Raw genomic sequence first — 23,069 nt, 5'->3', positions numbered from 1 at the left:
AGAGGATATATGTGTCGGAGGTGGAGGGAACGAGGAGAAGAGGGAGACCAAATTGGAGGTGGAAAGATGGAGTGAAAAAGATTTTGTGTGATCGGGGCCTGAACATGCAGGAGGGTGAAAGGAGGGCAAGGAATAGAGTGAATTGGAGCCATGTGGTATACAGGGGTTGACGTGCTGTCAGTGGATTGAATCAAGGCATGTGAAGCGTCTGGGGTAAACCATGGAAAGCTGTGTAGGTATGTATATTTGCGTGTGTGGACGTGTGTATGTACATGTGTATGGGGGGGGGGGGGTTGGGCCATTTCTTTCGTCTGTTTCCTTGCGCTACCTCGCAAACGCGGGAGACAGCGACAAAGTATAAAAAAAAAAAAAAAAAAAAATATATATATATATATATATATATATATATATATATATATATATATGTACGTGTATGCGTGTGTGTGTGAGTGTGTGTATTCACCAACAGTAAAGGTAAAAAAAGCGTCATTACATAAGAGTTGGTGTGTGTTGCTTTATCTAGAGAGTACTGGCAACTGACTGGTGGCAGCATATGCAAATTTGATTTATTTTTCATTAATGGAATTATTGATATCATATATTGTTTTAGACTCGGCCAACAAAGAGTATTTGGTCAAATTTTCTTTTTATCAATTAGATACTTTTTTGTATTTTTGTGGTGAATCAATGGTTTGCTGTGATGCGTACTTTGTCAAGGAAGAAAAAAGGGAATGAAAATATGAAATATGATTCATGAAACAAAAGATAGAGCTGCCGCGTCCAGGAAGGTTCTGCTGTGGTACAGGTAGACAGGAAGAGACACGTACTGACGTTGGGTGGTAACGTGTGTGTGAGAGGCCGCTACACCTGGCCTCTCTAGTCATCGCATTATGCAACTGACCTGACCTCTCCTTAGTGAACAGGGGTCACACACTCCACCAGCCTAAGAAGTGACGTCAGACCTTGCGATACTAGACCTTGAAGACGGAAACCTCGCCTGTTTCTTGTTTCCACCAATAAGTGATGCCTACAGTTCGCATTAGAGACATCTTCACAGAAGGATCCTCCTCATGACCTGAGTTGTCCTCCTCATACATGTGGGTGGCAGCGAGGGTAGGACTACTTCCTGCCTTCATTACACAGTGTCGCTCGCTAACTAGCGTTTTGTCGTCTTGCCCACATCACTGACAGTTGTAACTCCTCGATCAGTATAAGTCAGCTGTGTGACTTCTGATTTTCCACCTTCTGTTTGGTGTCTCTGTGATGCCTCATTTCCCGTGAGGCAGGACTCGGATGGGACTTTCTCCCGCTCGTCTCGCAAAGCAGCCAAAACTACGAGAATTACGGTCATGCTCGCGGTGCGCTTGCAGCACAAGTAACAACAGCAAACGTCACTCACTGGATTATGGCAAACGCGACATCTCTCTCCGTCAGAAGCTCCATGAAGACTTAGAAATCATGCAGTACCCCCCCCCCCCCCCCCCCCCCCCCGACTCCTACACCTTGTCCGTATTGCTAGACACTTGTCTGTACTCATTTCATTCCACCCACTTCCTTCTTAACAACCTTGCTTGCACCTCCATGAGCCCCTCACCTAGGATACGACACCTCCTTACATTACCGAATAAAGCACTGTTGTTGTTTCCTCCTCTCAGTCCCATCACCAATCATAAATAACAACCACAGGACCACCGCTAAACTAGTGACCCTTGCGCTGACTGAAACATTCAGAAATGTTCAAAGCAGTGTTGACTGTTAACCTTTGTAGACGCTTGCTTTCTTAATACCCAGCGGCATCCCTTACTACCCTTTCATCTTTGCAAGGTCTAGCTTGCAGCTCCCGAGTGATTCTGTCTCCCTCTGCCGATAAGGGCCCCGCAGGATTTCGTTAAGGCAGTTCCTACCAACAGGAACTCTGCTGTGCCTCTTCTCTTGCAAGATCAACCTACCATCTGCCTCCCTGGCATCACAGTGATGGCACTTCAGCATCTGGTCTTCAATTTCGTTGTGGAGACGGGAGTTTCCCGCGCTTCCTCGTCTATATAAATGGATCTTCGAGACTGACGACGGCCACCTTTCCGATGGGACTCCTGCCTCAACGTCGCCCAAGTGTTCATTTTTGGGGAAAAAAAAAAAAAAGTGGGGTGAGGGAGGGTTAGGTAGCATCATCGGTTGGCGACATCAGTCAAAGACCGTCGCAACAGACATACTTTTCCTAAAGGAACACGAATGACACAGTCCTCAGCCAGAGGTGAGGTCATGGCTACTGCGTGCCATCCTAACAGGTCGCCTGTGACTTAATAACGGAAGTGCCGCTTCTGCTTCCCATCATGCAACGACATCAGCAGTCCCCACGGAGGACATCGTCCAAGAATCGCCTTAGTAACTTGAGTTGGCACCGGGACAGCATCGAGAGTGAGATTAGTCAAGCAGATCCTTAACCAGCACTTTGATGTCTCTTACCATTACACTTATAGAGCCTTCCTCCGTCAGTGGAAGTCCGCCATGTTACTCCCGATTATCCATCTTACACTTGATATGTCTTTATAGTGTCTCATCTCCCACAAACTCTCATTGGCTGGACTCTAATGGGCTTGGCTTCCGCCCGTCTTGAGAAGCAACCGAAACTACAGAAACTAGGACCAGGCCTACTTCGGGGCGCTCCTGCAGCAGAAGCACAAACAACACCTACCACTTAGTCAGGACGCATCACATTCCACATCTTCCAACACAAGTTCCACGAAAACCTGGTTGTCAGGCACCTCTTGCCACTACGTGCCTCGTTCAAGCCGCTTCATCTTTCATTCCGTAAGTTTGCAGGTGCAGTAGCTGGTAGTCCTGGGCTACGTCACCTGTATACATTAACCAGGAAAACACTTTGTTGATGTTGTCACTTGTGTTTCCTTAGACCCCGACTCTCTTCCATATACGAACAATTGAATCATAACGCCCATAAGAATTTCCCTGAAGGCAGGATGGAACATACAGCTGATAATGCAACGCAAAATTAGCTAAAAATGAAATGTTTTGTGACCGTAACAAGACTTCATCACGATTTTAAAAGTTTCTGTAGATTACGACTTGACAGGAACCAAATTCTTTAACAGGAGCCCAACACAAAAGATACGCCGGAAGTAGATAACTCTATTCCACAGAGTAACACAAACTTACGAAATAAAACAAGAAAAATTTTCTGAATTATCAAGGGATCCACTCGCAAGACTTCGAGGAAATCATGAGAAAACATAAGCGAACAAACGAAAACGAGAGATGAAAGAAACTTGCCGACTATGGGTCATGAGATCCTCTGATTCAGACGCAACCTAGAAATGTTCTGGACTGAGATGATGAGACAGAGTAGAAGACACTAAAAACTGTACATCGGATCATAAGAAGCGACGAGGGAAGGTAGTGGAAACGACTGGGCCGAAGGGCATCATTAGAACATATATAGAGACCGCCAGCGCAAAACCTAGACCACCACATGAAGATCTCCCCTCCCACAATTGCCACCATAGCCCAGGCTAAGACCTCCCCTCACACAACGCCCATCATAACGCTAGCCAAGACCTCCCTATTCCACAATCCCCTACCACACCCATCGCCAACCAGAAGACTCAAATTTAATCACACGTGTCAAACAGGTTTATAACCGAGGCTAAAGAGCTGTGATAGACGACATTGTTGCCCAGGGACAAAGGCAGGCGCGCTCTGTGAGATAACCAACGAGCCCTATGGCCCCTTCACACAGAGCCGGAAAAGGCACATCTTTTTGTTGGTAAGATACGCCCCCGTCATGGCCGGCCATGATAAACAGCTGCTGGTGGGTTACCAGCCTAACTATTACCCAGGCAACCCTGCTTCCTCAGGCGGCTCCAGTGATTGCCAGATTTAGGGAGGAGCTGTTGGATGAGGCGCTGCACACACACGTTTGTTTTTATAATGGACAAGAGTCTTCATTGGCCTTTCCTGCACCATTACGGTAGTGTTAGCGAGAGTTATGACACCAGATAGTGCGTCTCTCTCTCTCTCTCTCTCTCTCTCTCTCTCTCTCTCTCTCTCTCTCTCTCTCTCTCTCTCTCTCTCGGATGATTAATACACGTAATGTTTCATGTAGCAGAAGCAGGTGCTATCGTTTCATGTACGGAAACAGAAAGGTTAATCATATTCAGAAGCTTAGACCATGTGGTTCATAGCATCGCCAGCTGGTGCATCCCAGCATGTGGTTCATGGCATTGCCAGCTGGTGCATCCCAGCATGTGTGTGGCTCATGGCATCGCCAGCTGGTGCATCCCAGCATGTGGTTCATGGCATTGCCAGCTGGTGCATCCCAGCATGTGTGTGGCTCATGGCATCGCCAGCTGGTGCATCCCCAGCATGTGGTTCATGGCATCGCCAGCTGGTGCATCCCCAGCATGTTGTTCATGGCATCGCCAGCTGGTGCATCCCCAGCATGTAGTTCATGGCATCGCCACCTGACGCATCGCCAGCATGTGGTTCATGGCATCACCAGCTGGTGCATCCCTAGCATGTGTGTGGTTCATGGCATCGCCAGCTGGTGCATCACCAGCATGTGGTTCATGGCATCGCCAGTTGGTGCATCCCCAGCATGTGGTTCATGGCATCGCCACCTGACGCATCGCCAGCATGTGGTTCATGGCATCACCAGCTGGTGCATCCCTAGCATGTGTGTGGTTCATGGTATCGCCAGCTGGTGCATCACCAGCATGTGGTTCATGGCATCGCCAGCTGGTGCATCACCAGCATGTGGGTCAAGCCTTTGTTAGGTGGTGGATGTGCCTGTTAATATTTGTCCATCTGTTGAATGGTGATGGCTTGATTAACAAACAGAAATCAATTTAGATTTTAAAGTTTTGAAATATAGACAAAGTATTTCAGCGAGAATATGCGTGAGGGGCACATATGTAGGGGTAGGTGAAGGCCAGTGTAGGGTATACAGTGGGCCCTAGTGGGAGCCGTCAGGGACGGGGAAAAGAGAAGTCTGAGATACAATGGATGATAGTAAGTCATGCTGACAGCAAGATAAGGTAACAGTATCTGTGTAATACAATATTTAGAATGTATTATACATTAACAGAACATCTTGTTATCAGCATGATACACATACATATGTATCATATATCAACAGAACATCTTGTTATCACCATGATGCACATACATATGTATCATATATCAACAGAACATCTTGTTATCACCATGATACACATACATATTACTACATATTACATAAACTCTGAAGTGTGTTTTGGAACAGGACTGATGCCACTATGAGTGGTCAAGGCGGATATTTGTAGAGGTCATCGTGGGTGTGAGATGTGAGGTCATTCTCTGAGGAAGAGGAAGGACGGAGGAACCATCTCAAGGTTGGAATAGTGTTACCAGCGTCAAGAGTGCTCGGAAGGTGAGTCATTACGTTATTTTAGCCTCAGGCACAATCTTTCGCCTGAGGGAGGAACCTTAGCCTTAGGGGAAACCCTAGCCTCAAGGAAGAACCCTAGCCCCAGGAAGAAACCCAAGCCCTAGGGAGGATCCCTTGCCTCATTGAGTAACCCCAGTCTCAAGGAGGAACCCTAGTCTTAGGGAGGCACCACAAGTAGAGAACAGTGTCCAAATCCTCCAGAACCTAACTGGAAGGTCTGTTGTGGCGAACCCGGTGCCGCTTTCTAGGTGTTGTTGGTGATGACGGGTGGTGGTGGTGGAGGTGGGTGGGGGTAGAGGCCACCAACCCTTGCCACTAGCAGGCATCGGTGCCAGCAGGGAGGGAGGGAGGGACGGACGGAGACGGTCAATACCAGCCACTCCTCTGCTGGCGGTGGCACCGTCCTGAATTGAATTAAACCGATGATAGGTGACAGTGGCCTTGTGGCGTCCCTTCCCGTCCTCCACCTACCCCAAGCTTCCATCTCTACTCCCATACGTCTCTGGGGAGTTCCATCCACCCCATGTTTCTATCTCTGCTCCCATACATCCCTGGGGAGTTATATCCGCCCCAGGGTTCTATCTCTACTCCCATACGTCCCTGGGAAAATCCATCTCAATGTCTCTATAGTTCGTCGTTAAGACTAGAAATTTCTATTGTTGCCTAAGAGACTTTATTTATTCCTATAAAAGGCTTGTTGCTGGCTCTCCCATGCATGTAAGTACGTCACAATACCATATAACACTTCCTCTAGATGTTGTTATGTAGGTACGTCACAATACCATATAACACTTCCTCTAGATGTTATTATGTAGGTACGTCACAATACCATGTAACACTTCCTGTAGATGTTGTTATGTAGGTACGTCACAATACCATGTAACACTTCCTCTAGATGTTGTTATGTAGGTACGTCACAATACCATGTAACACTTCCTCTAGATGTTGTTATGTAGGTAAGTCACAATACCATGTAACACTTCCTCTAGATGTTGTTATGATGATCTGTCAGTATGACAACTGTGAGTTGTCAGCAAGTTAGCCTAGCCGACCAGTCAGAAGATGGACACGTGAGGTTTGGGCTGTGGGATTGGGGTTTTTTAAGACCTTATCTACAAGTGTTAACGCTGTAAAGTCTATTTGATTTAATGAGAACATGAAGGGCCGAAATGTTTAGATGCAGACCTCCGCTACTTCAGAGAATTTGATCTATAAAACCCAAGAGCTCTTGTGATCCTGCTGTTGTATACATGGAAGGCTAACGTTTCCCACGGGTGTGTGAGCGCCTCCCACATGATCTATTTTGTTTACCATGACCTTTTGCAGTTATATTTACCTTACAGCGTCTTCCAAGGACTCCGTAGGACTTTCTGTGACTGTTTCATATACAGCAACTGGGAATCTAAAGTACCTTCGTTTGTCAGGAATGGATGAAAACAAGCAATTATGAATATGTACGTGTCTATATGAGCATGTCTGTGTATGTGTATGTATATGTCTATATGTTGATATGTATATGTACATGTGCATGTATGAGAGTTATGTATGTATAAGTGTATATGAGTGGATTGGCCCTTCGTCTGTTTCCTGACGCAACCTCGCTGACGCGGGAAACAGCGATTAAGTATAATAGATAGATAAATGGCGTCCTAGCTTCGTCTCTTCGATGTATAACTGACTGTTATATTTCTCTTTTGTGTCTCCCCTGATGATGTGATTATTACACGAAAGTGCACTTGGGAACTTGTGTTTCATTTCCCCCGTGGACTCATGAATATATATATATATATATATATATATATATATATATATATATATATATATATATATATATATATATATATATATATATTTGTTTATTTTGCTTTGTCGCTGTCTCCCACGTTAGCGAAGTAGCGCAAGGAAACAGACGAAAGAATGACCCAACCCACCCACATACACATGTATATACATACACGTCCACACACGCAAATATACATACCCATACATCTCAATGTACACATATATATACACACACAGACATATACATATATACACATGTACATAATTCATACTGTCTGCCTTTATTTATTCCCATCGCCATCTCGCCACACATGGAATAACAACCCCCTCCCCCCTCATGTGTGCGAAGTAGCGCTAGGAAAAGACAACAAAGGCCCCATTCGTTCACACTCAGTCTCTAGCTGTCATGTAATAATGCACCGAAACCACAGCTCCCTTTCCACATCAAGGCCCCACACAACTTTCCATGGTTTACCCCAGACGCTTCATATGCCCTGGTTTAATCCATTGACAGCACGTCGACCCTGGTATATCACATCGTTCCAGTTTACTCTATTCCTTGCACGCCTTTCACCCTCCTGCATGTTCAGGCCCCGATCACTCAAAATCTTTTTCACTCCATCTTTACACCTCCAATTTGGTCTCCCACTTCTCCTCGTTCCCTCCACCTCTGACACATATATCCTCTTGGTCAATCTTTCCTCACTCATTCTCTCCATGTGACCAAACCATATCAAAACACCCTCTTCTGCTCTCTCAACCACACTTTTTATTTCCACGCATCTCTCTTACCCTTACATTGCTTACTCGATCAAACCACCTCACACCACATATTGTCCTCAAACATTTCATTTCCAGCACATTCACCCTCCTGCGCACAACTCTATCCATAGCCCACACCTCGCAACCATACAACATTATTGCAACCACTATTCCTTCAAACATACCCATTTTTGCTTTCCGAGATAATGTTCTCCACTTCCAAACATTCTTCAAGGCTCCCAGAATTTTCGCCCCCCCCCCCCCCCCCCCCCCCCCCCACCCACCCAATGATTCACTCCCGCTTCCATGGTTCCCTCCGCTGTCAGATCCACTCCCAGACATCTAAAACACTTTACTTCCTCCAGTTTTTCTCCATTCAAACATACCTCCCACTTGACTTGACCCTCAACCCTAATGTACCTAATAACCTTGCTCTTATTCACATTTACTCTTAACTTTCTTCTTTCACACACTTTACCAAACTCAGTCACCAGCTTCTGCAGTTTCTCACATGAATCAGCCACCAGCGCTGCATCATCAGCGAACAACAACTGACTCACTTCCCAAGCTCTCTCATCCCCAACAGACTTCATACTTGCCCCTCTTTCCAAAACTCTTGCATCCACCTCCCTAACAACCCCATCCATAAACAAATTAAACAACCATGGAGACATCACACACCCCTGCCGCAAACCTACATTCACAGAGAACCAATCACTTCCCTCTCTTCCTACACGTACACATGCCTTACATCCTCGATAAAAAACTTTTCACTGCTTCTAACAACTTGCCTCCCACACCATATATTCTTAATACCTTCCACAGAGCATCTCTATCAACTCTATCATATGCCTTCTCCAGATCCATAAATGCTACATACAAATCCCTTTGCTTTTCTAAGTATTTCTCACATACATTCTTCAAAGCAAGCACCTGATCCACACATCCTCTACCACTTCTGAAACCACACTGCTCTTCCCCAATCTAATGCTCTGTACATGCCTTCACCCTCTCAATCGATACCCTCCCATATAATTTACCAGGAATACTCACCAAACTTATACATCTGTAATTTGAGCACTCACGCTTGTCCCCTTTGCCTTTGTACAATGGCACTGTGCAAGCATTCCACCAATCCTCAGGCACCTCACCATGAATCATACATACATTAAATAACCTTACCAACCAGTCAACAATACAGTCACCCCCTTTTTTAATAAATTCCACTGCAATACCATCCAAACCTGCTGCCTTACCGGCTTTCATCTTCCGCAAAGCTTTTACTACCTCTTCTCTGTTTACCAAATCATTTTCCCTAACCCTCTCACTTTGCACACCACCTCGATCAAAACACCCTATATCTGCCACTCTATCATCAAACACATTCAACAAACCTTCAAAATACTCACTCCATCTCCTTCTCACATCACCACTACTTGTTATCACCTCCCCATTAGCCCCCCTCACTGAAGTTCCCATTTGCTCCCTTATCCTACGCACTTTATTTACCTCCTTCCAAAACATCTTTTTATTCTCCCTAAAATGTAATGATACTCTCTCACCCCAACTCTCATTTGCCCTCTTTTTCACCTCTTGCACCTTTCTCTTGACCTCCTGCCTCTTTCTTTTATACATCTCCCACTCATTTGCATTTTTTCCCTGCAAAAATCGTCCAAATGCCTCTCTCTTCTCTTTCACTAATAATCTTACTTCTTCATCCCACCACTCACAACACTTTTTAATCAACCCATCTCCCACGCTTCTCATGCCACAAGCATCTTTTGCGAAAGCCATCACTGCTTCCCTAAATACATCCCATTCCTCCCCCACTCCCCTTATATATATATATATATATTTTTTTTTTTTATACTTTGTCGCTGTCTCCCGCGTTTGCGAGGTAGCGCAAGGAAACAGACGAAAGAAATGGCCCAACCCCCCCCATACACATGTACATACACACGTCCACACACGCAAATATACATACCTACACAGCCTTCCATGGTTTACCCCAGACGCTTCACATGCCTTGATTCAATCCACTGACAGCACGTCAACCCCTGTATACCACATCGCTCCAATTCACTCTATTCCTTGCCCTCCTTTCACCCTCCTGCATGTTCAGGCCCCGATCACACAAAATCCTTTTCACTCCATCTTTCCATATATATATATATATAGATGTGTGTGTGTGTGTGTGTGTGTGTGTAATCAACAAACTTTCTCAAATATAGGATAAATTACTTTCATAACTACATCAGAACTTCAATATTACAGTTCAGATATTCATTTCATGTTAACCAATCAACCATATGAAACTCTATTACCGTAGTGTATCCTGGAGTGCCGGACCGTCACTGTACCTGTAAAAAAAAAAATGAAGTTATCCAAGTGAGAAAGTATAACCTTATTCGGGATCATCTGAGACAACTTCATGGTATAAATATCATAGATTTGTCCAGTAAAAAGCTAATGTAATGCGTTAAGAATGTGAGACATTGTGAGTGCATTCATCATGATTATGATAACTAAGGCAGCCATATATCAATATCTGAACTTTTAGCCAAAGGAAAGTCTCGTAATGAAGCAGTGTTGAAGATAATGCTGCATGTGACGCCGCTTCACTCCTCTCTCCTCTCGCCTACTCTCTTTCCAGGAATCCAGCAAAAATGGTTTTCTTTCTTCAACTTGTAACCCTCTTCATTCTTACTCTAATAATTTCACTTTACCCACTTCACTTCACTGTCTTCTCCTCACTCAAATACTCGTTCTCTTTTTCACACGGAACACATCCCCCTCAGACCTGTGTAACATCTCGGAAAGGGGAAGGAGTAACCTGGTTATACTCAGTCATATTAAAACGCAATCCTTCACCAAATATCTATTTGAATTGCACGCGTTTCCCTTTCCTCACTTTCAACACACACAGTTGAACCATACGGTATATAACAAATAACCAGGTCCTCCACCCGAGACTGAATACTCCATATAATACTAACTCCGTTTCCCAAAAGCTGAACAGATGCCTTAATGATCATTCACGTGAGCAGCTCTTTGTTATGTACAGGGGTTTAGCTTGCTCACATACGGAGCACTACCCACATAGCTCCAGTGGTTCTTCCGTCACCTACATATTATTGAGACTTTAATCAAAAACCTTCAGTCTCATCAGTCATCCAGACCATCATCATCATCATCATCATCTCTCTCTCTCTCTCTCTCTCTCTCTCTCTCTCTCTCTCTCTCTCTCTCTCTCTCTCTAATCGTCCGCCGTAATGAAGAACGGTAATAATGATAAAGATGATGTCATATCTCAGCTTATCGTTACCTGAGACACGATAAACATTAGTCATACTAGAAACAAATACATGGACCTCGGTAGCGTAGCATTCCTGACCATGACGCAATCACTGGCCGCTTGGGTTCCATCCCAGTTCGAACACAGTCCACCTAGTTGTTCATCCTCTCCTTGGTAGCTGGTCGTTAAGATATAAACCTGACTTAGGCAAGGGTGTTTACTTAGCATTAATGACATGTCCTCGATCTGGGCATTCAGTTGCCGTGCTGTTTCAACTAACATTACAAAAAAAAAAAAAAAAAAAAAAAAAAATGGTACACATTGTATGAGCTAGTTCAAGGGGATATAACTAGATTCATAAATACATTGGTATGGTTCTAACAAGGGCTAAATGCACACTGGTAGTGTGTATGGTCTTAGCAAGGGCAATATATACAGTGGCAATGTGGATGGTACGAGCAAGGGTCATATATACAGTGAGAGTGTGTATGGTCCTAGAAGGATTCATATACACAGCGAAAGTGTGTATGATGGATCAGCTCCCCATCCCCCACCTGTCTCCATTAACAGTGATGTCCTGCAAGGTACAGTCCTGTCCCCTACACTCTTTCTCGTTTAATCAATGATTTTCTTCTCTTCCACAAATATCCAAATGCACTCATTCCTTGACGGCTCAACACTGCATTCCTCCACATCTTTCAATGCTGCTCCCTCTTCTTTCATTCGATCTGCACCTCGTTTCAACACAACTTCCTTAATAAACTAAGACTTGGACAGGTATGTGAGTGGAGACGAAATCTGGTTAAATTTAATGTCTCCAAGACCCAGTTTGTACCCATCTCTCTCTATCGAAAATTCCTCTCAACTTTGCTCTCTCCTTTGACGGTTCTGTAATTCCACCTCTTGACTCGATGAACTTATTTGACAGTACTTTAACATCCACTGTTTCTTGGAAACCCCATTTTACGGAAACAGCTTATTCTGCCTTTAAGAAACTGGGAGTCCTGTTCAGATCCCGAAATTTTATTCCTACGAACAGTTGCTTCGTTTATATGAAGGACTGATTCGTCCTTGTATGGAGTACTGCTCTCACATTTCGTGTGGTTCTAGATCTATGTCCTTACTTGACAGAGACGAGTCGAAAGCGGTCCGACTTATAACTGTCCCAGGCTAACTTCCAAACCCCCCCTGCCTTGCGCCACCATGTTGGTTCACTTTTCCTCTTCTATACCCTGGCATTACTTTGGTTTTTGCTCCCGAGAGCTGGCTGCTTGTGTGCCCCCATCGCTAGTTAGACCATGCAGCACTCGGCAAGCTGCTGCCTCACATCAGCAACTCAAGGTTGGGCCATTATGACAACTTCTTTCCCAACACGTCGAAGCTTTGGACCTCTCTACCCTCTCATGTCTTTCCCTGTAACTATGACCTAACAAGCAGGTTTTTCACTCCTTCCAAAATTCGTAAATCCTTTTCCAAGTTTGTTCCTTTTCCCTTTCATAATTTTCGCTATATTTCAATTAAGGCCCGGCCTTGATGTGGACTTTTGTTCGTGACTGGAACCCCCAACGTAAAAGCAAATGTGTTATGAACATCTAAAAAAGGTGTTCAGGATATTTTGCTTGTTGGTTACCGCATGATGTTGACTAACCCAGTTAGCAATCTTATCTGAACATAACCAATCAGCAGGAGATACGTAATGACGTTGTCAACTCTGTGATTTTTCACAAGTGAAATTGAGTTACAACATATTTACTGGTGAGGAACTGATATCCTTTACAGGAAAAACATTTGCTTCTGACATTCAGGTTTTGGTTATTGATACTTATTGATTTATGTCGTCCTACCTATCGCTCATTGCGTAAGCAATCGCTTCACCATCTTCATTTGTTTGTTGCAATCCATAAACCTCGATTCCTTACCAGCATACCTTCCTAACCACGCAGGGAATCATCTGTGTGTTTATCATTATGTAAAACTTTGTTGATAATCATTTGTCTTGATCACACCTCATAGACAACAAATGCTCAACATGCTTCATATAATGTGCATCCAGCAGTAACGAGAAATTAATGCAATACATTTGTTTGTTGGGTGGAGGGTGTGGCTAGTGTGTGAGGTGGAGGGTGTGGCTAGTGTGTGAGGTGGAGGGTGTGGCTAGTGTGTGAGGTGGGGGGTGTGGCTAGTGTGTGAGGTGGAGGGTGTGGCTCGTGTGTGAGGTAGAGGGTGTGGCTACTGTGTGAGGTGGAGGGTGTGGCTAGTGTGTGAGGTGGAGGGTGTGGCTAGTGTGTGAGGTGGAGGGTGTGGCTGGTGAGTGTGGCCGCATGTTTACTTAAACCCGTCAGACAGTAAGTGTTATTGTTTGTTTATAAAGTAATCAAGTCAGAGTTCTTCACACGTCTTCTTATGTAAAGTTTCGCTGGGGTTTTACCCAAAATTGTTTGTTCTTTTCTGGCTCAGGTTAACTTGCTAGGGGAAGCAGGTGTGTTCCATAATTCCTGGTTCCGGGGGAAGCAGGTGTGTTCCATAATTCCTGGTTCCGGGGGAAGCAGGTGTGTTCCATAATTCCTGGTTCCGGGGGAAGCAGGTGTGTTCCATAATTCCTGGTTCCGGGGAAGCAGGTGTGTTCCATAATTCCTGGTTCCGGGGGAAGCAGGTGTGTTCCATAATTCCTGGTTCCGGGGGAAGCAGGTGTGTTCCATAATTCCTGGTTCCGGGGGAAGCAGGTGTGTTCCGTATCACTGCTGTTGTACGGGCCTTGGGTATGTCTGTAGTATTGCTATTTTCAAGCTTCATGCTTGTGCTTCCCTTAATTATGTGTTACTAACGGCTTCAGTATTGTCATGGCGGAGTGTACAGAAGCGTATCATGTGTTCACATCAGACATGTGGGAGCAGTGACCAAGCTGCTGGCCTGAGCAGGAATACCAAAGAGCGAGCAGCCAGCGACTATGGTGATGATTTGAGATGTACTAAGGACGTGTTCCTGCACGTCCACGCACGTCCCACCAACTAATACTGCGTACGGCGCGGGCAAGCCTTCATGGAACACGTCTTCCCTCACTGCTATAACACCAGTCGTGCACGGTGTGTGGCCAAGGTGTCATGTGTTTTGTTGTGGTAAGCCAGGCCGGCCTCACAATGGCTGAGGGGTAACGCTTCTGTATGTTGTTATCATATGACCAGCACAAGGGATATTCTCACACCACAACAACCAGCGATAACCAGACAAATTATGCTTCTGATTAAAGTTTTATAATCATGCAACATATTTTTCATAAGTGAGAGATGTATAAGTGAAATGTATCAACAATGCTCTCTCTCTCTCTCTCTCTCTCTCTCTCTCTCTCTCTCTCTCTCTCTCTCCACATCAATCTGAGCTATTCAGAGTGAACCCCCTCTCCTTATTTCTCTCTTTTACCCTCCCACCCTCCACCAATCATTCTCCCCAGCCAGCCCTCCTCACACACAAGCCTCCACGTATGGCTCAATATATATACAAGTCCATGCCCTGAATAATGATTAATACAATCAGTATACAAGTCCATGCCCTGAATAATGATTAATACAATCAGTATACAAGATCATGAGCTGAATAATGATTAATGCAATAAACACTTTTTGATCAGCTCCGCTGGGGATTCTAATAGTGTTAATGGTGATAGTGATGATGGTGGTGGTGATAACTGTGATGTTGGTTCTGATGGTGGTGTTGATGGTGATGTGGTGGTGATGGTGATGGTGGTGTTGATGGTGATACTAGTGATGGTGATGACGGTGAGGTTGGTGGTGATGGTAGTGGTGATGGTGATGACTTCATTTTCGGGGCCCAACACCGATAGAAGAGATTGAACAACTGAATGTACTGCGACCATTCCCCATCCAACGCCAGGATTCGAACCTATGCTGAGCCGAGCCTGGCTCACCGTACTTGTAATCTCTATTTTCTTTTCCATAGATGATAGCTAATTATTGCCTTACCTGGATTTCAGGGCTAGGCAATTGCTGGCCCTCTCGCCAAATCCGGCCCTTGAGTGAGTTTTCATTGGCACTCAGAAGAATTAGAATAAATTAACGAAATATATTTATTCATATAACTATTTACGAAATTTTACATATATAGATTTTTATCGTGACCAACTGTACTAATTAGCTGGATGAAACATGTGATCAGTTGTAATAATTTCTTGAATAAAATGTACTTTTTGCCTGCACCACTGTGCATGATGAAGTGTACTACGTGTTTGCCTGCACCACTGTGCATGATGAAGCGTACTACGTGTTTGCCTGCACCACTGTGCATGATGAAGCGTACTACGTATTTGCCTGCACCACTGTGCATGATGAAGTGTACTACGTATTTGCCTGCACCACTGTGCATGATGAAGCGTACTACGTGTTTGCCGTCGGGCAGTGCGCATGTTCATGGCTCATCATGACGGCAGGCAGGTAGGGGCTGCCCGGGCTGGGCTTTGCCAGTGTCGATGGTCAATCTCATGTAGGTTAGTCTCTATATTTTCCCGCATATCTAATATATGTACAGCACTATTAAGTTGACATTGAGTGCACTAGTGGTGGAGGGTAGGAAGTGTGTGTGGGGTACAATTAGTTTCCGGTGTTCAATTCTTTTTTCCTTTTCATTTAAGTTCTTTGTGGAAATTGTAAATAATGTATGACGATCGTTTATTTCTGTATACAAGTGTTTAAAGAAAAAATTAGGGTAAAATAAATGTATGGCTCTTCCATCAATTTGATATTCATAATCCGGCTGTACTCTGTATATTTTCCTCCATCTGTGATTTGTTATCATTTCCTTCTGAAGATGTGTTGAAATACACGAAAGCGTTTAAGCAAATTTTCCTGCTTTGAATATTTTTCGTGATCTACAAGGTTCATCTGTGATCGTTACGTGTCTGGTTCGTAAATATATATATATATATATATATATATACATATATATATATATATATATATATATATATATATATATATATATATATATATATATATATATATATATATATATAATTTTTATCAATTTATCATACTTAACCACATTGGCGAGGTAGCGCAAGGAAACAGACGAGGAATGTCCCAACCCACCCACATGTATGTACATAAACGCTTACACACGCACATATACATACATATACATTTCACCGTATACATACATATACATACACAGACATATACGTATATACACATGTTCATATTCACCCTTGCTGCCTTCATCCATTCCCGCCGCACCCCGCCACACATGAAATAGCAGTGTGGTTTCAGAAGTGGTAGAGGATGTGTGGATCAGGTGTTTGCTTTGAAGAATGTATGTGGGAAATACTTAGAAAAGCAAATGGATTTGTATGTAGCATTTATGAGTCTGGAGAAGGCATATGATAGGGTTGATAGAGATGCTTTGTGGAAGCTATTAAGAGTATGTGGTGTTGAAAGTAAGTTGTTAGAAGCAGTGAAAAGTTTTCACCAAGGATGTAAGGCATGTGTACGAGTGGGAAGAGAGGAAAGTGATTGGTTCTCAGTGAATGTCGGTTTGCGTGATATCTCCATGTTTGTTTAAATTGTTTATGGATGGGGTGGTTAAGGAGGTGAATGCAAGAGTTTTGGAAAGAGTGGCAAGTATGCAGTCTGTTGTGGATGAGAGGGCTTGGGAAGAGAGTCAGTTGTTGTTCGCTGATGATACAGCGCTGGTGGCTGATTCGGGTGAGAAACTGCAGAGGTTGGTGACTGAGTTTGGTAAAGTGTGTGAAAGAAGAAAGCTGAGAGTAGATGTGAATAAGAGCAATTTATTACGTTCAGTAGGGTTAAGAGACAAGTTAATTTGGAGGTAAGTTTGAATGGAGAAATACTGGAGGAAGTGGTGTGTTTTAGATATCTGGGAGTGGACTCAGCAGCGGATGGAACCATGGAAGAGGAAGTGAGTCACAGGGTGAGGAAGGGGGCGAAGGTTCTGGGAGCGTTGAAGAATGTGTGGAAGGCGAGAACGTTATCTCGGAGAGCAAAAATGGGTATGTTTGAAGAAAGAGTGGTTCCAACAATGTTATATGGGTGCGTGGCATGGGCTATAGATAGGGTTGTATGGAGGAGAGTGGATGTGTTGGAAATGAAATGTTTGAGGACAATATGTGGCGTGAGGTGGTTTGATCGAGTAAGTAATGTAAGGGTAAGAGAGATGTGTGGTAATAAGAAGAGTGTGGTTGAGAGAGCAGAAGAGGGTGTTTTGAAATGGTTTGGTCGTATGGAGAGAATGAGTGAGGAAAGATTGACAAAGAGGATATATGTGTCAGAGGTGGAGGGAACGAAGAGAAACGGGAGACCAAATTGGAGGTGGAAAGATGGAGTGAAAAAGATTTTGAGCTATCGGGGCCTGCACATACAGGAGGGTGAAAGATATGCAAGGAATAGAGTGAATTGGAACGATGTGGTATACCGAGGTCGACGTGCTGTCACTGTATTGAATCAGGGCATGTGAAGCGTTTGGGGTAAACCATGGAAAGTTTTGTGGGGCCTGGATGTGGAAAGGGAGCTGTGGTTTCGGTGCATTACACAAGACAGCTAGAGACTAAGTGTGAACGAATGTGGCCTTTGTTGTTTTTTCTAGCGCTACCTCGCTGGGGGGTGGGTTTGAGGGGGAGATGTTATTTCAAGTGTGGCGGGGTGGTGACGGAATGGATGAAGGCAGGAAGTATGAATATATACATGTGTATATATGTATATGTCTATGTATGTATATGTATGTATACGTTGAAATGTATAGGTATGTATATGTGCGCGTGTGGGCGTTTATTAATATATATGTGTGTATGGGTGGGTTGGGCTAGTCTTCGTCTGTGTGTGTGTGTGTGTATATATATATATATATATATATATATATATATATATATATATATATATATATATATATATATATATATATATATTATTTGCTCTACGACAAAATTTGATTAGTTCCTTCTGGTGATGAAGACATTCTTCAGGTTGTGGTGAGGACACTGCAGGTTGTGGTGAGGACACTGCAGGTTGTGGTGAGGACACTGCAGGTTGTGGTGAGGACACTGCAGGTTGTGGTGAGGACACTGCAGGTTGTGGTGAGGACACTGCAGGTTGTGGTGAGGACACTGCAGGTTGTGGAGAGGACACTGCAGGTTGTGGAGAGGACACTGCAGGTTGTGGAGAGGACACTGCAGGTTGTGGTGAGGACACTGCAGGTTGTGGAGAGGACACTGCAGGTTGTGGAAAGGACACTGCAGGATGTGGTGAGGACATTCTGCACTAGATGGGTGAGTCTGATACAGCACCATCTGGTTTCAGTTTATATTTAAGTTGTGACTGGGTCATAATATCCATGGTTTCTTCCACTCATCCACCATTATTACCATACATCTACTGTAATTACCATACATCTACCACAACTTTCATACCCTACTACCACTACCATACCATTATCAGAACTACCATATCCTATCGTAACTCCGTTCGAAAAGTAGAACTGCAAAACCTTATCATCAATAACATGACTGATTGTAAGAGATGTACCATATCCACCGTTGCTACCATTCGTGTACCGTAACTACCATAAACTACTGTCACTCCATATGAGAAGCAGATGTACCATACCTGTAACATATCCATCATTACCATGCATCTACCAGATCCACCATACCCTACCACCTCTCTACAGTCCACACAACCATAACTACATAAAATGACAGTTACAGTGAGATAAGTTCCTGCGTGGCTGTAGCGGTGTTACTCTCACATGGAGGGTGTAACTGTGCCAGGCCACGTGTAGTTGTAGTGGGGCAGTTTAGCTGTGGTTGGGGGAAATGTAGCTGTGGTGGAGGAAGTGTAGTTGTGGTGGGGGAAGTGTAGCTGTGGTGAGGGAAGTGTAGCTGTGCTTGCGAAGTGTAGTTGTGGTAAGGGAAGTGTAGTTGTGGTAGGGGAAGCGTAGTTGTGGTAGGGGAAGTGTAGTTGTGGTGGGGAAAGTGTAGTTGTGGTGAGGGAAGTGTAGCTGTGGTGGGGAAGTGTAGTTTTTTTAGGGAAGTGTAGTTGTGATGAGGGAAGTGTAGTTGTGATGAGGGAAGTGTAGTTGTGGTGGAGCACGTGTAGTTGTGGTGAGGGAAGTGTAGTTATGGTGAGAGAAGTGTAGTTGTGGTGGGGGAAGTGTAGTTGTGATGAGGGAAGTGTAGTTGTGGTGGGGGAGTGTAGTTGTGGTGGGGGGGAAGTGTAGTTGTGGTGAGAGTAGTTGTGGCCAGGGAATTATAGTTGTGGTGAGGGAAGAGTAGTTGTGGTGAGGGAAGTGTAGTTGTGGTTGGGTAAGTGTAGTTGTGGTGGGGGAACTGTAGTTGTGGTGAGGGAAGTGTAGTAGTGGTGAGGGAAGCGTAGTTGTGGTGGCGGAAGTGTAGTTGTGGTGAGGGAAGTGTAGTTGTGGTGAGGGAAGTGTAGTTGTGGTGGGGGAAGTGTGGTTGTGGTGAGGGAAGTGTAGTTTTTTTAGGGAAGTGTAGTTGTGGTGGGGAGGGTGTAGCTGTGGTAGGGGAGAAATGTAGTTGTGGTGAGGGAAGTGTAGTTGTGTGCGGGAAGTGTAGTTGTGGTAAGGGAAGTGTAGTTGTGGTGAGGAAAGTGTAGTCGTGGTGGGGAAAGTGTAGTTGTGGTGAGGGAAGTGTAGTTGTGGTGAGGGAAGTGTAGTTGTGGTGGTGGAAGTGCAGTTGTTGTGGGGGGAAGTGTAGCTGTGGTGGGGAGGCAAGGGCAATGAGTACTGTGTGAAAGAAATTGAGCTGCATGAAAGCAAATTCAACAGTGGAAAATCATTCTAACATTGAGAGAGACATACATTTGGCAGTAGGTTAGGAGTGAGAAGATGTGGGTATACAAGGAAGGAAATGGAGGAGCCACGTAAGGTGTGGGGAGGCAAGTGTGAGGAGTGCTGACTGACCTGTGTAGTAGAGCGTGCCGATGTCCTTGGGAGGTCGGTCGTAGTCTTCCTTGGGCCGGTGGCAGGGAGAGAGGGCCGGGGAGCTGGGCCGGTGGCAGGGAGAGAGGGCCGGGGAGCTGGGCCGGTGGCAGGGAGAGAGGGCAGGAGAGTCGGTGGCCGACATGCTGAAGCTGCTGGAGCGATTGTCCATGGTGGTGAGGGAGCCGCTGGGTTAAACTGAGGACGGTGGGCGGCGCTGATGGCCTGCGTGGGCGGCCGCTTTCCCCCCCTCTAGTGGGGGGCAGTCGCCAAGTGGGTGGGAAGGAGGAGGGGGTGACCTGCGCGAGGCACTTTCGCCAAGAGGGGTAGACGGATACAGGGGGGGGGGGGGGTTACCGTGACGGACGGGTTCGCAGACGGAGCTGACGGAGGGCGTCGGAGCGCGAGGTGAGGTGAGCGGAGGTAGGGATCATCTGGCTTAGGACGGAGAGTCGTGCGTCCCTGGACGGACGACGCACGGCAGGACACCCCACCACCCTCCACCAGACGTCCATCTTGCCGCCTGCTGGACGCTCACCCCTCTGACCACAACCCAGCCAATCACATCACGCTCCCACGTTATTTAACTACAGAAGAACCAATCGAAGCCGAGTTGTCCCCGCTGGGAAGGCCAATCAGCGAGCATTATCGTAGGGGTGGGCGTGGTTAGCGTGTGCGTTGAAGAAGGGCGCAGCGCCCCCCGCCGGCCCGGAGGGGAGCGGCGAGCCCCAGACCAATCAGAGGTGGGGGGCGGGGCACCAGTAGGGGGGGGTGACGCCACGATTTCCTGATATCCGGATTCTCTGACGAAAGCCAGCGAGCCAGAGGGACATACAGGAGCTAATCCCATTATGATCCTTTAGGCTACCTGCCCAAGGAATAATGTTGCCGTCCGTAGTGTGACGAGCCGTCTAAGGGCAACATCGACCGAGGGCGACGCGTAGCAGAACATGGCCCACATACAGAGCCATTCATTGACGTCATGAACTGGTGTAGGTGTGGCGTGCGTCATGCTACGTCACTTATGAATGGCGTGACGTCATAAAGGATATTACGTCATAACCTGTACAACTGAGGAGAATTGGCATGCTCCCAATACCATGCCACTAGTACCACACTGCTAGTACTACACCACCAGTACCACACCACCAATACCACACTGCTAGTACTACACCACCAGTACCACACTGCTAGTACTATACCACCAATACCACGCTGCTAGTACTATACCACCAGTACCACATTGCTAGTACTTCACAACCAGTACCACATTGCTAGTACTTCACCACCAGTACCACCAACAATACCACACCACCAGTACCACACTGCTAGTACTACACCACCAGTACCACACTGCTAGTACTATACCACCAATACCACGCTGCTAGTACTATACCACCAGTACCACATTGCTAGTACTTCACAACCAGTACCACATTGCTAGTACTTCACCACCAGTACCACCAACAATACCACACCACCAGTACCACACTGCTAGTACTATACCACCAGTACTACACTGCTAGTACTACACCACCAGTACCACACTGCTAGTACTATACCACCAGTACTACACTGCTAGTACTACACCACCAGTACCACACTGCTAGTACTACACCACCAGTACCACACTGCTAGTACTATACCACCAGTACTACACTGCTAGTACTACACCACCAGTACCGCACTGCTTGTACTATACCACCAGTACCACACTGCTAATACTACACTACCAGTACCACACTGCTAGTACTACACCACAAGTACCACACTGCTAGTACTACACTACCAGTACCACACTGCTAGTACTACACTACCAGTACCACACTGCTAGTACTGCACCACCAGTACAACACTGCTAAAACTACACTACCAGTACCACACTGCTAGTACTACACTACCGGTACCACACTGCTAGTACTGCACCACCAGTACCACTCTCCTAGTGCTACACTACCAGTACCACACTGCTAGTACTACACTACCAGTACCACACTGCTAGTACTATACCACCAGTACCACACTACTAGTACTACACCACCAGTACCACACTGCTGGTACTACACTACCAGTGCCACACTGCTAGTACCACAGTGCTAGTACTATACCACCAGTACCACACTGCTAGTACTATACCACCAATACCACGCTGCTAGTACTATACTACCAGTACCACACTGCTAGTACTTCACAACCAGTACCACATTGCTAGTACTTCACCACCAGTACCACCAACAATACCACACCACCAGTACCACACTGCTAGTACTATACCACCAGTACTACACCGCTAGTACGACACCACCAGTACCACACTGCTAGTACTATACCACCAGTACTACACTGCTAGTACTACACCACCAGTACCACACTGCTAGTACTACACCACAAGTACCACACTGCTAGTACTACACCACCAGTACCACACTGCTAGTACTATACCACCAGTACCACACTGCTAGTACTACACCACCAGTAACACACTGCTAGTATTACACTACCAGTACCACACTGCTAGTACTACACCACCAGTACCACACTGCTAGTACTATACCACCAGTACTACACTGCTAGTACTACACCACCAGTACCGCACTGCTTGTACTATACCACCAGTACCACACTGCTAATACTACACCACCAGTACCACACTGCTAGTACTACACCACAAGTACCACACTGCTAGTACTACACTACCAGTACCACACTGCTAGTACTACACTACCAGTACCACACTGCTAGTACTGCACCACCAGTACAACACTGCTAAAACTACACTACCAGTACCACACTGCTAGTACTACACTACCGGTACCACACTGCTATTACTGC

General features: G+C 45.5%; 1 protein-coding gene across 1 annotated transcript in view; it reads right to left on the bottom strand.

Annotated features, from left to right (window-relative positions):
• Gad1 (glutamate decarboxylase) overlaps nt 1–20,507 on the bottom strand; it is a 151,568-nt gene extending 131,061 nt beyond the window's left edge. Inside the window, exon 1 of the mRNA XM_071677657.1 lies at nt 20,220–20,507. Within this exon, the coding sequence (XP_071533758.1) occupies nt 20,220–20,409 (190 nt within the window). The 5' untranslated portion in view covers nt 20,410–20,507. The remainder of the gene's footprint in view (nt 1–20,219) is intronic.
• Between the last annotated feature and the right edge of the window lie 2,562 nt (nt 20,508–23,069).

Source organism: Panulirus ornatus, chromosome 25 (genome assembly GCF_036320965.1).
Source record: "Panulirus ornatus isolate Po-2019 chromosome 25, ASM3632096v1, whole genome shotgun sequence".
Classification (NCBI taxonomy): domain Eukaryota; kingdom Metazoa; phylum Arthropoda; class Malacostraca; order Decapoda; family Palinuridae; genus Panulirus; species Panulirus ornatus.
The sequence above is the reverse complement of the archived record's forward strand: the minus strand, read 5'-3'. Positions and strand labels throughout refer to the sequence as shown.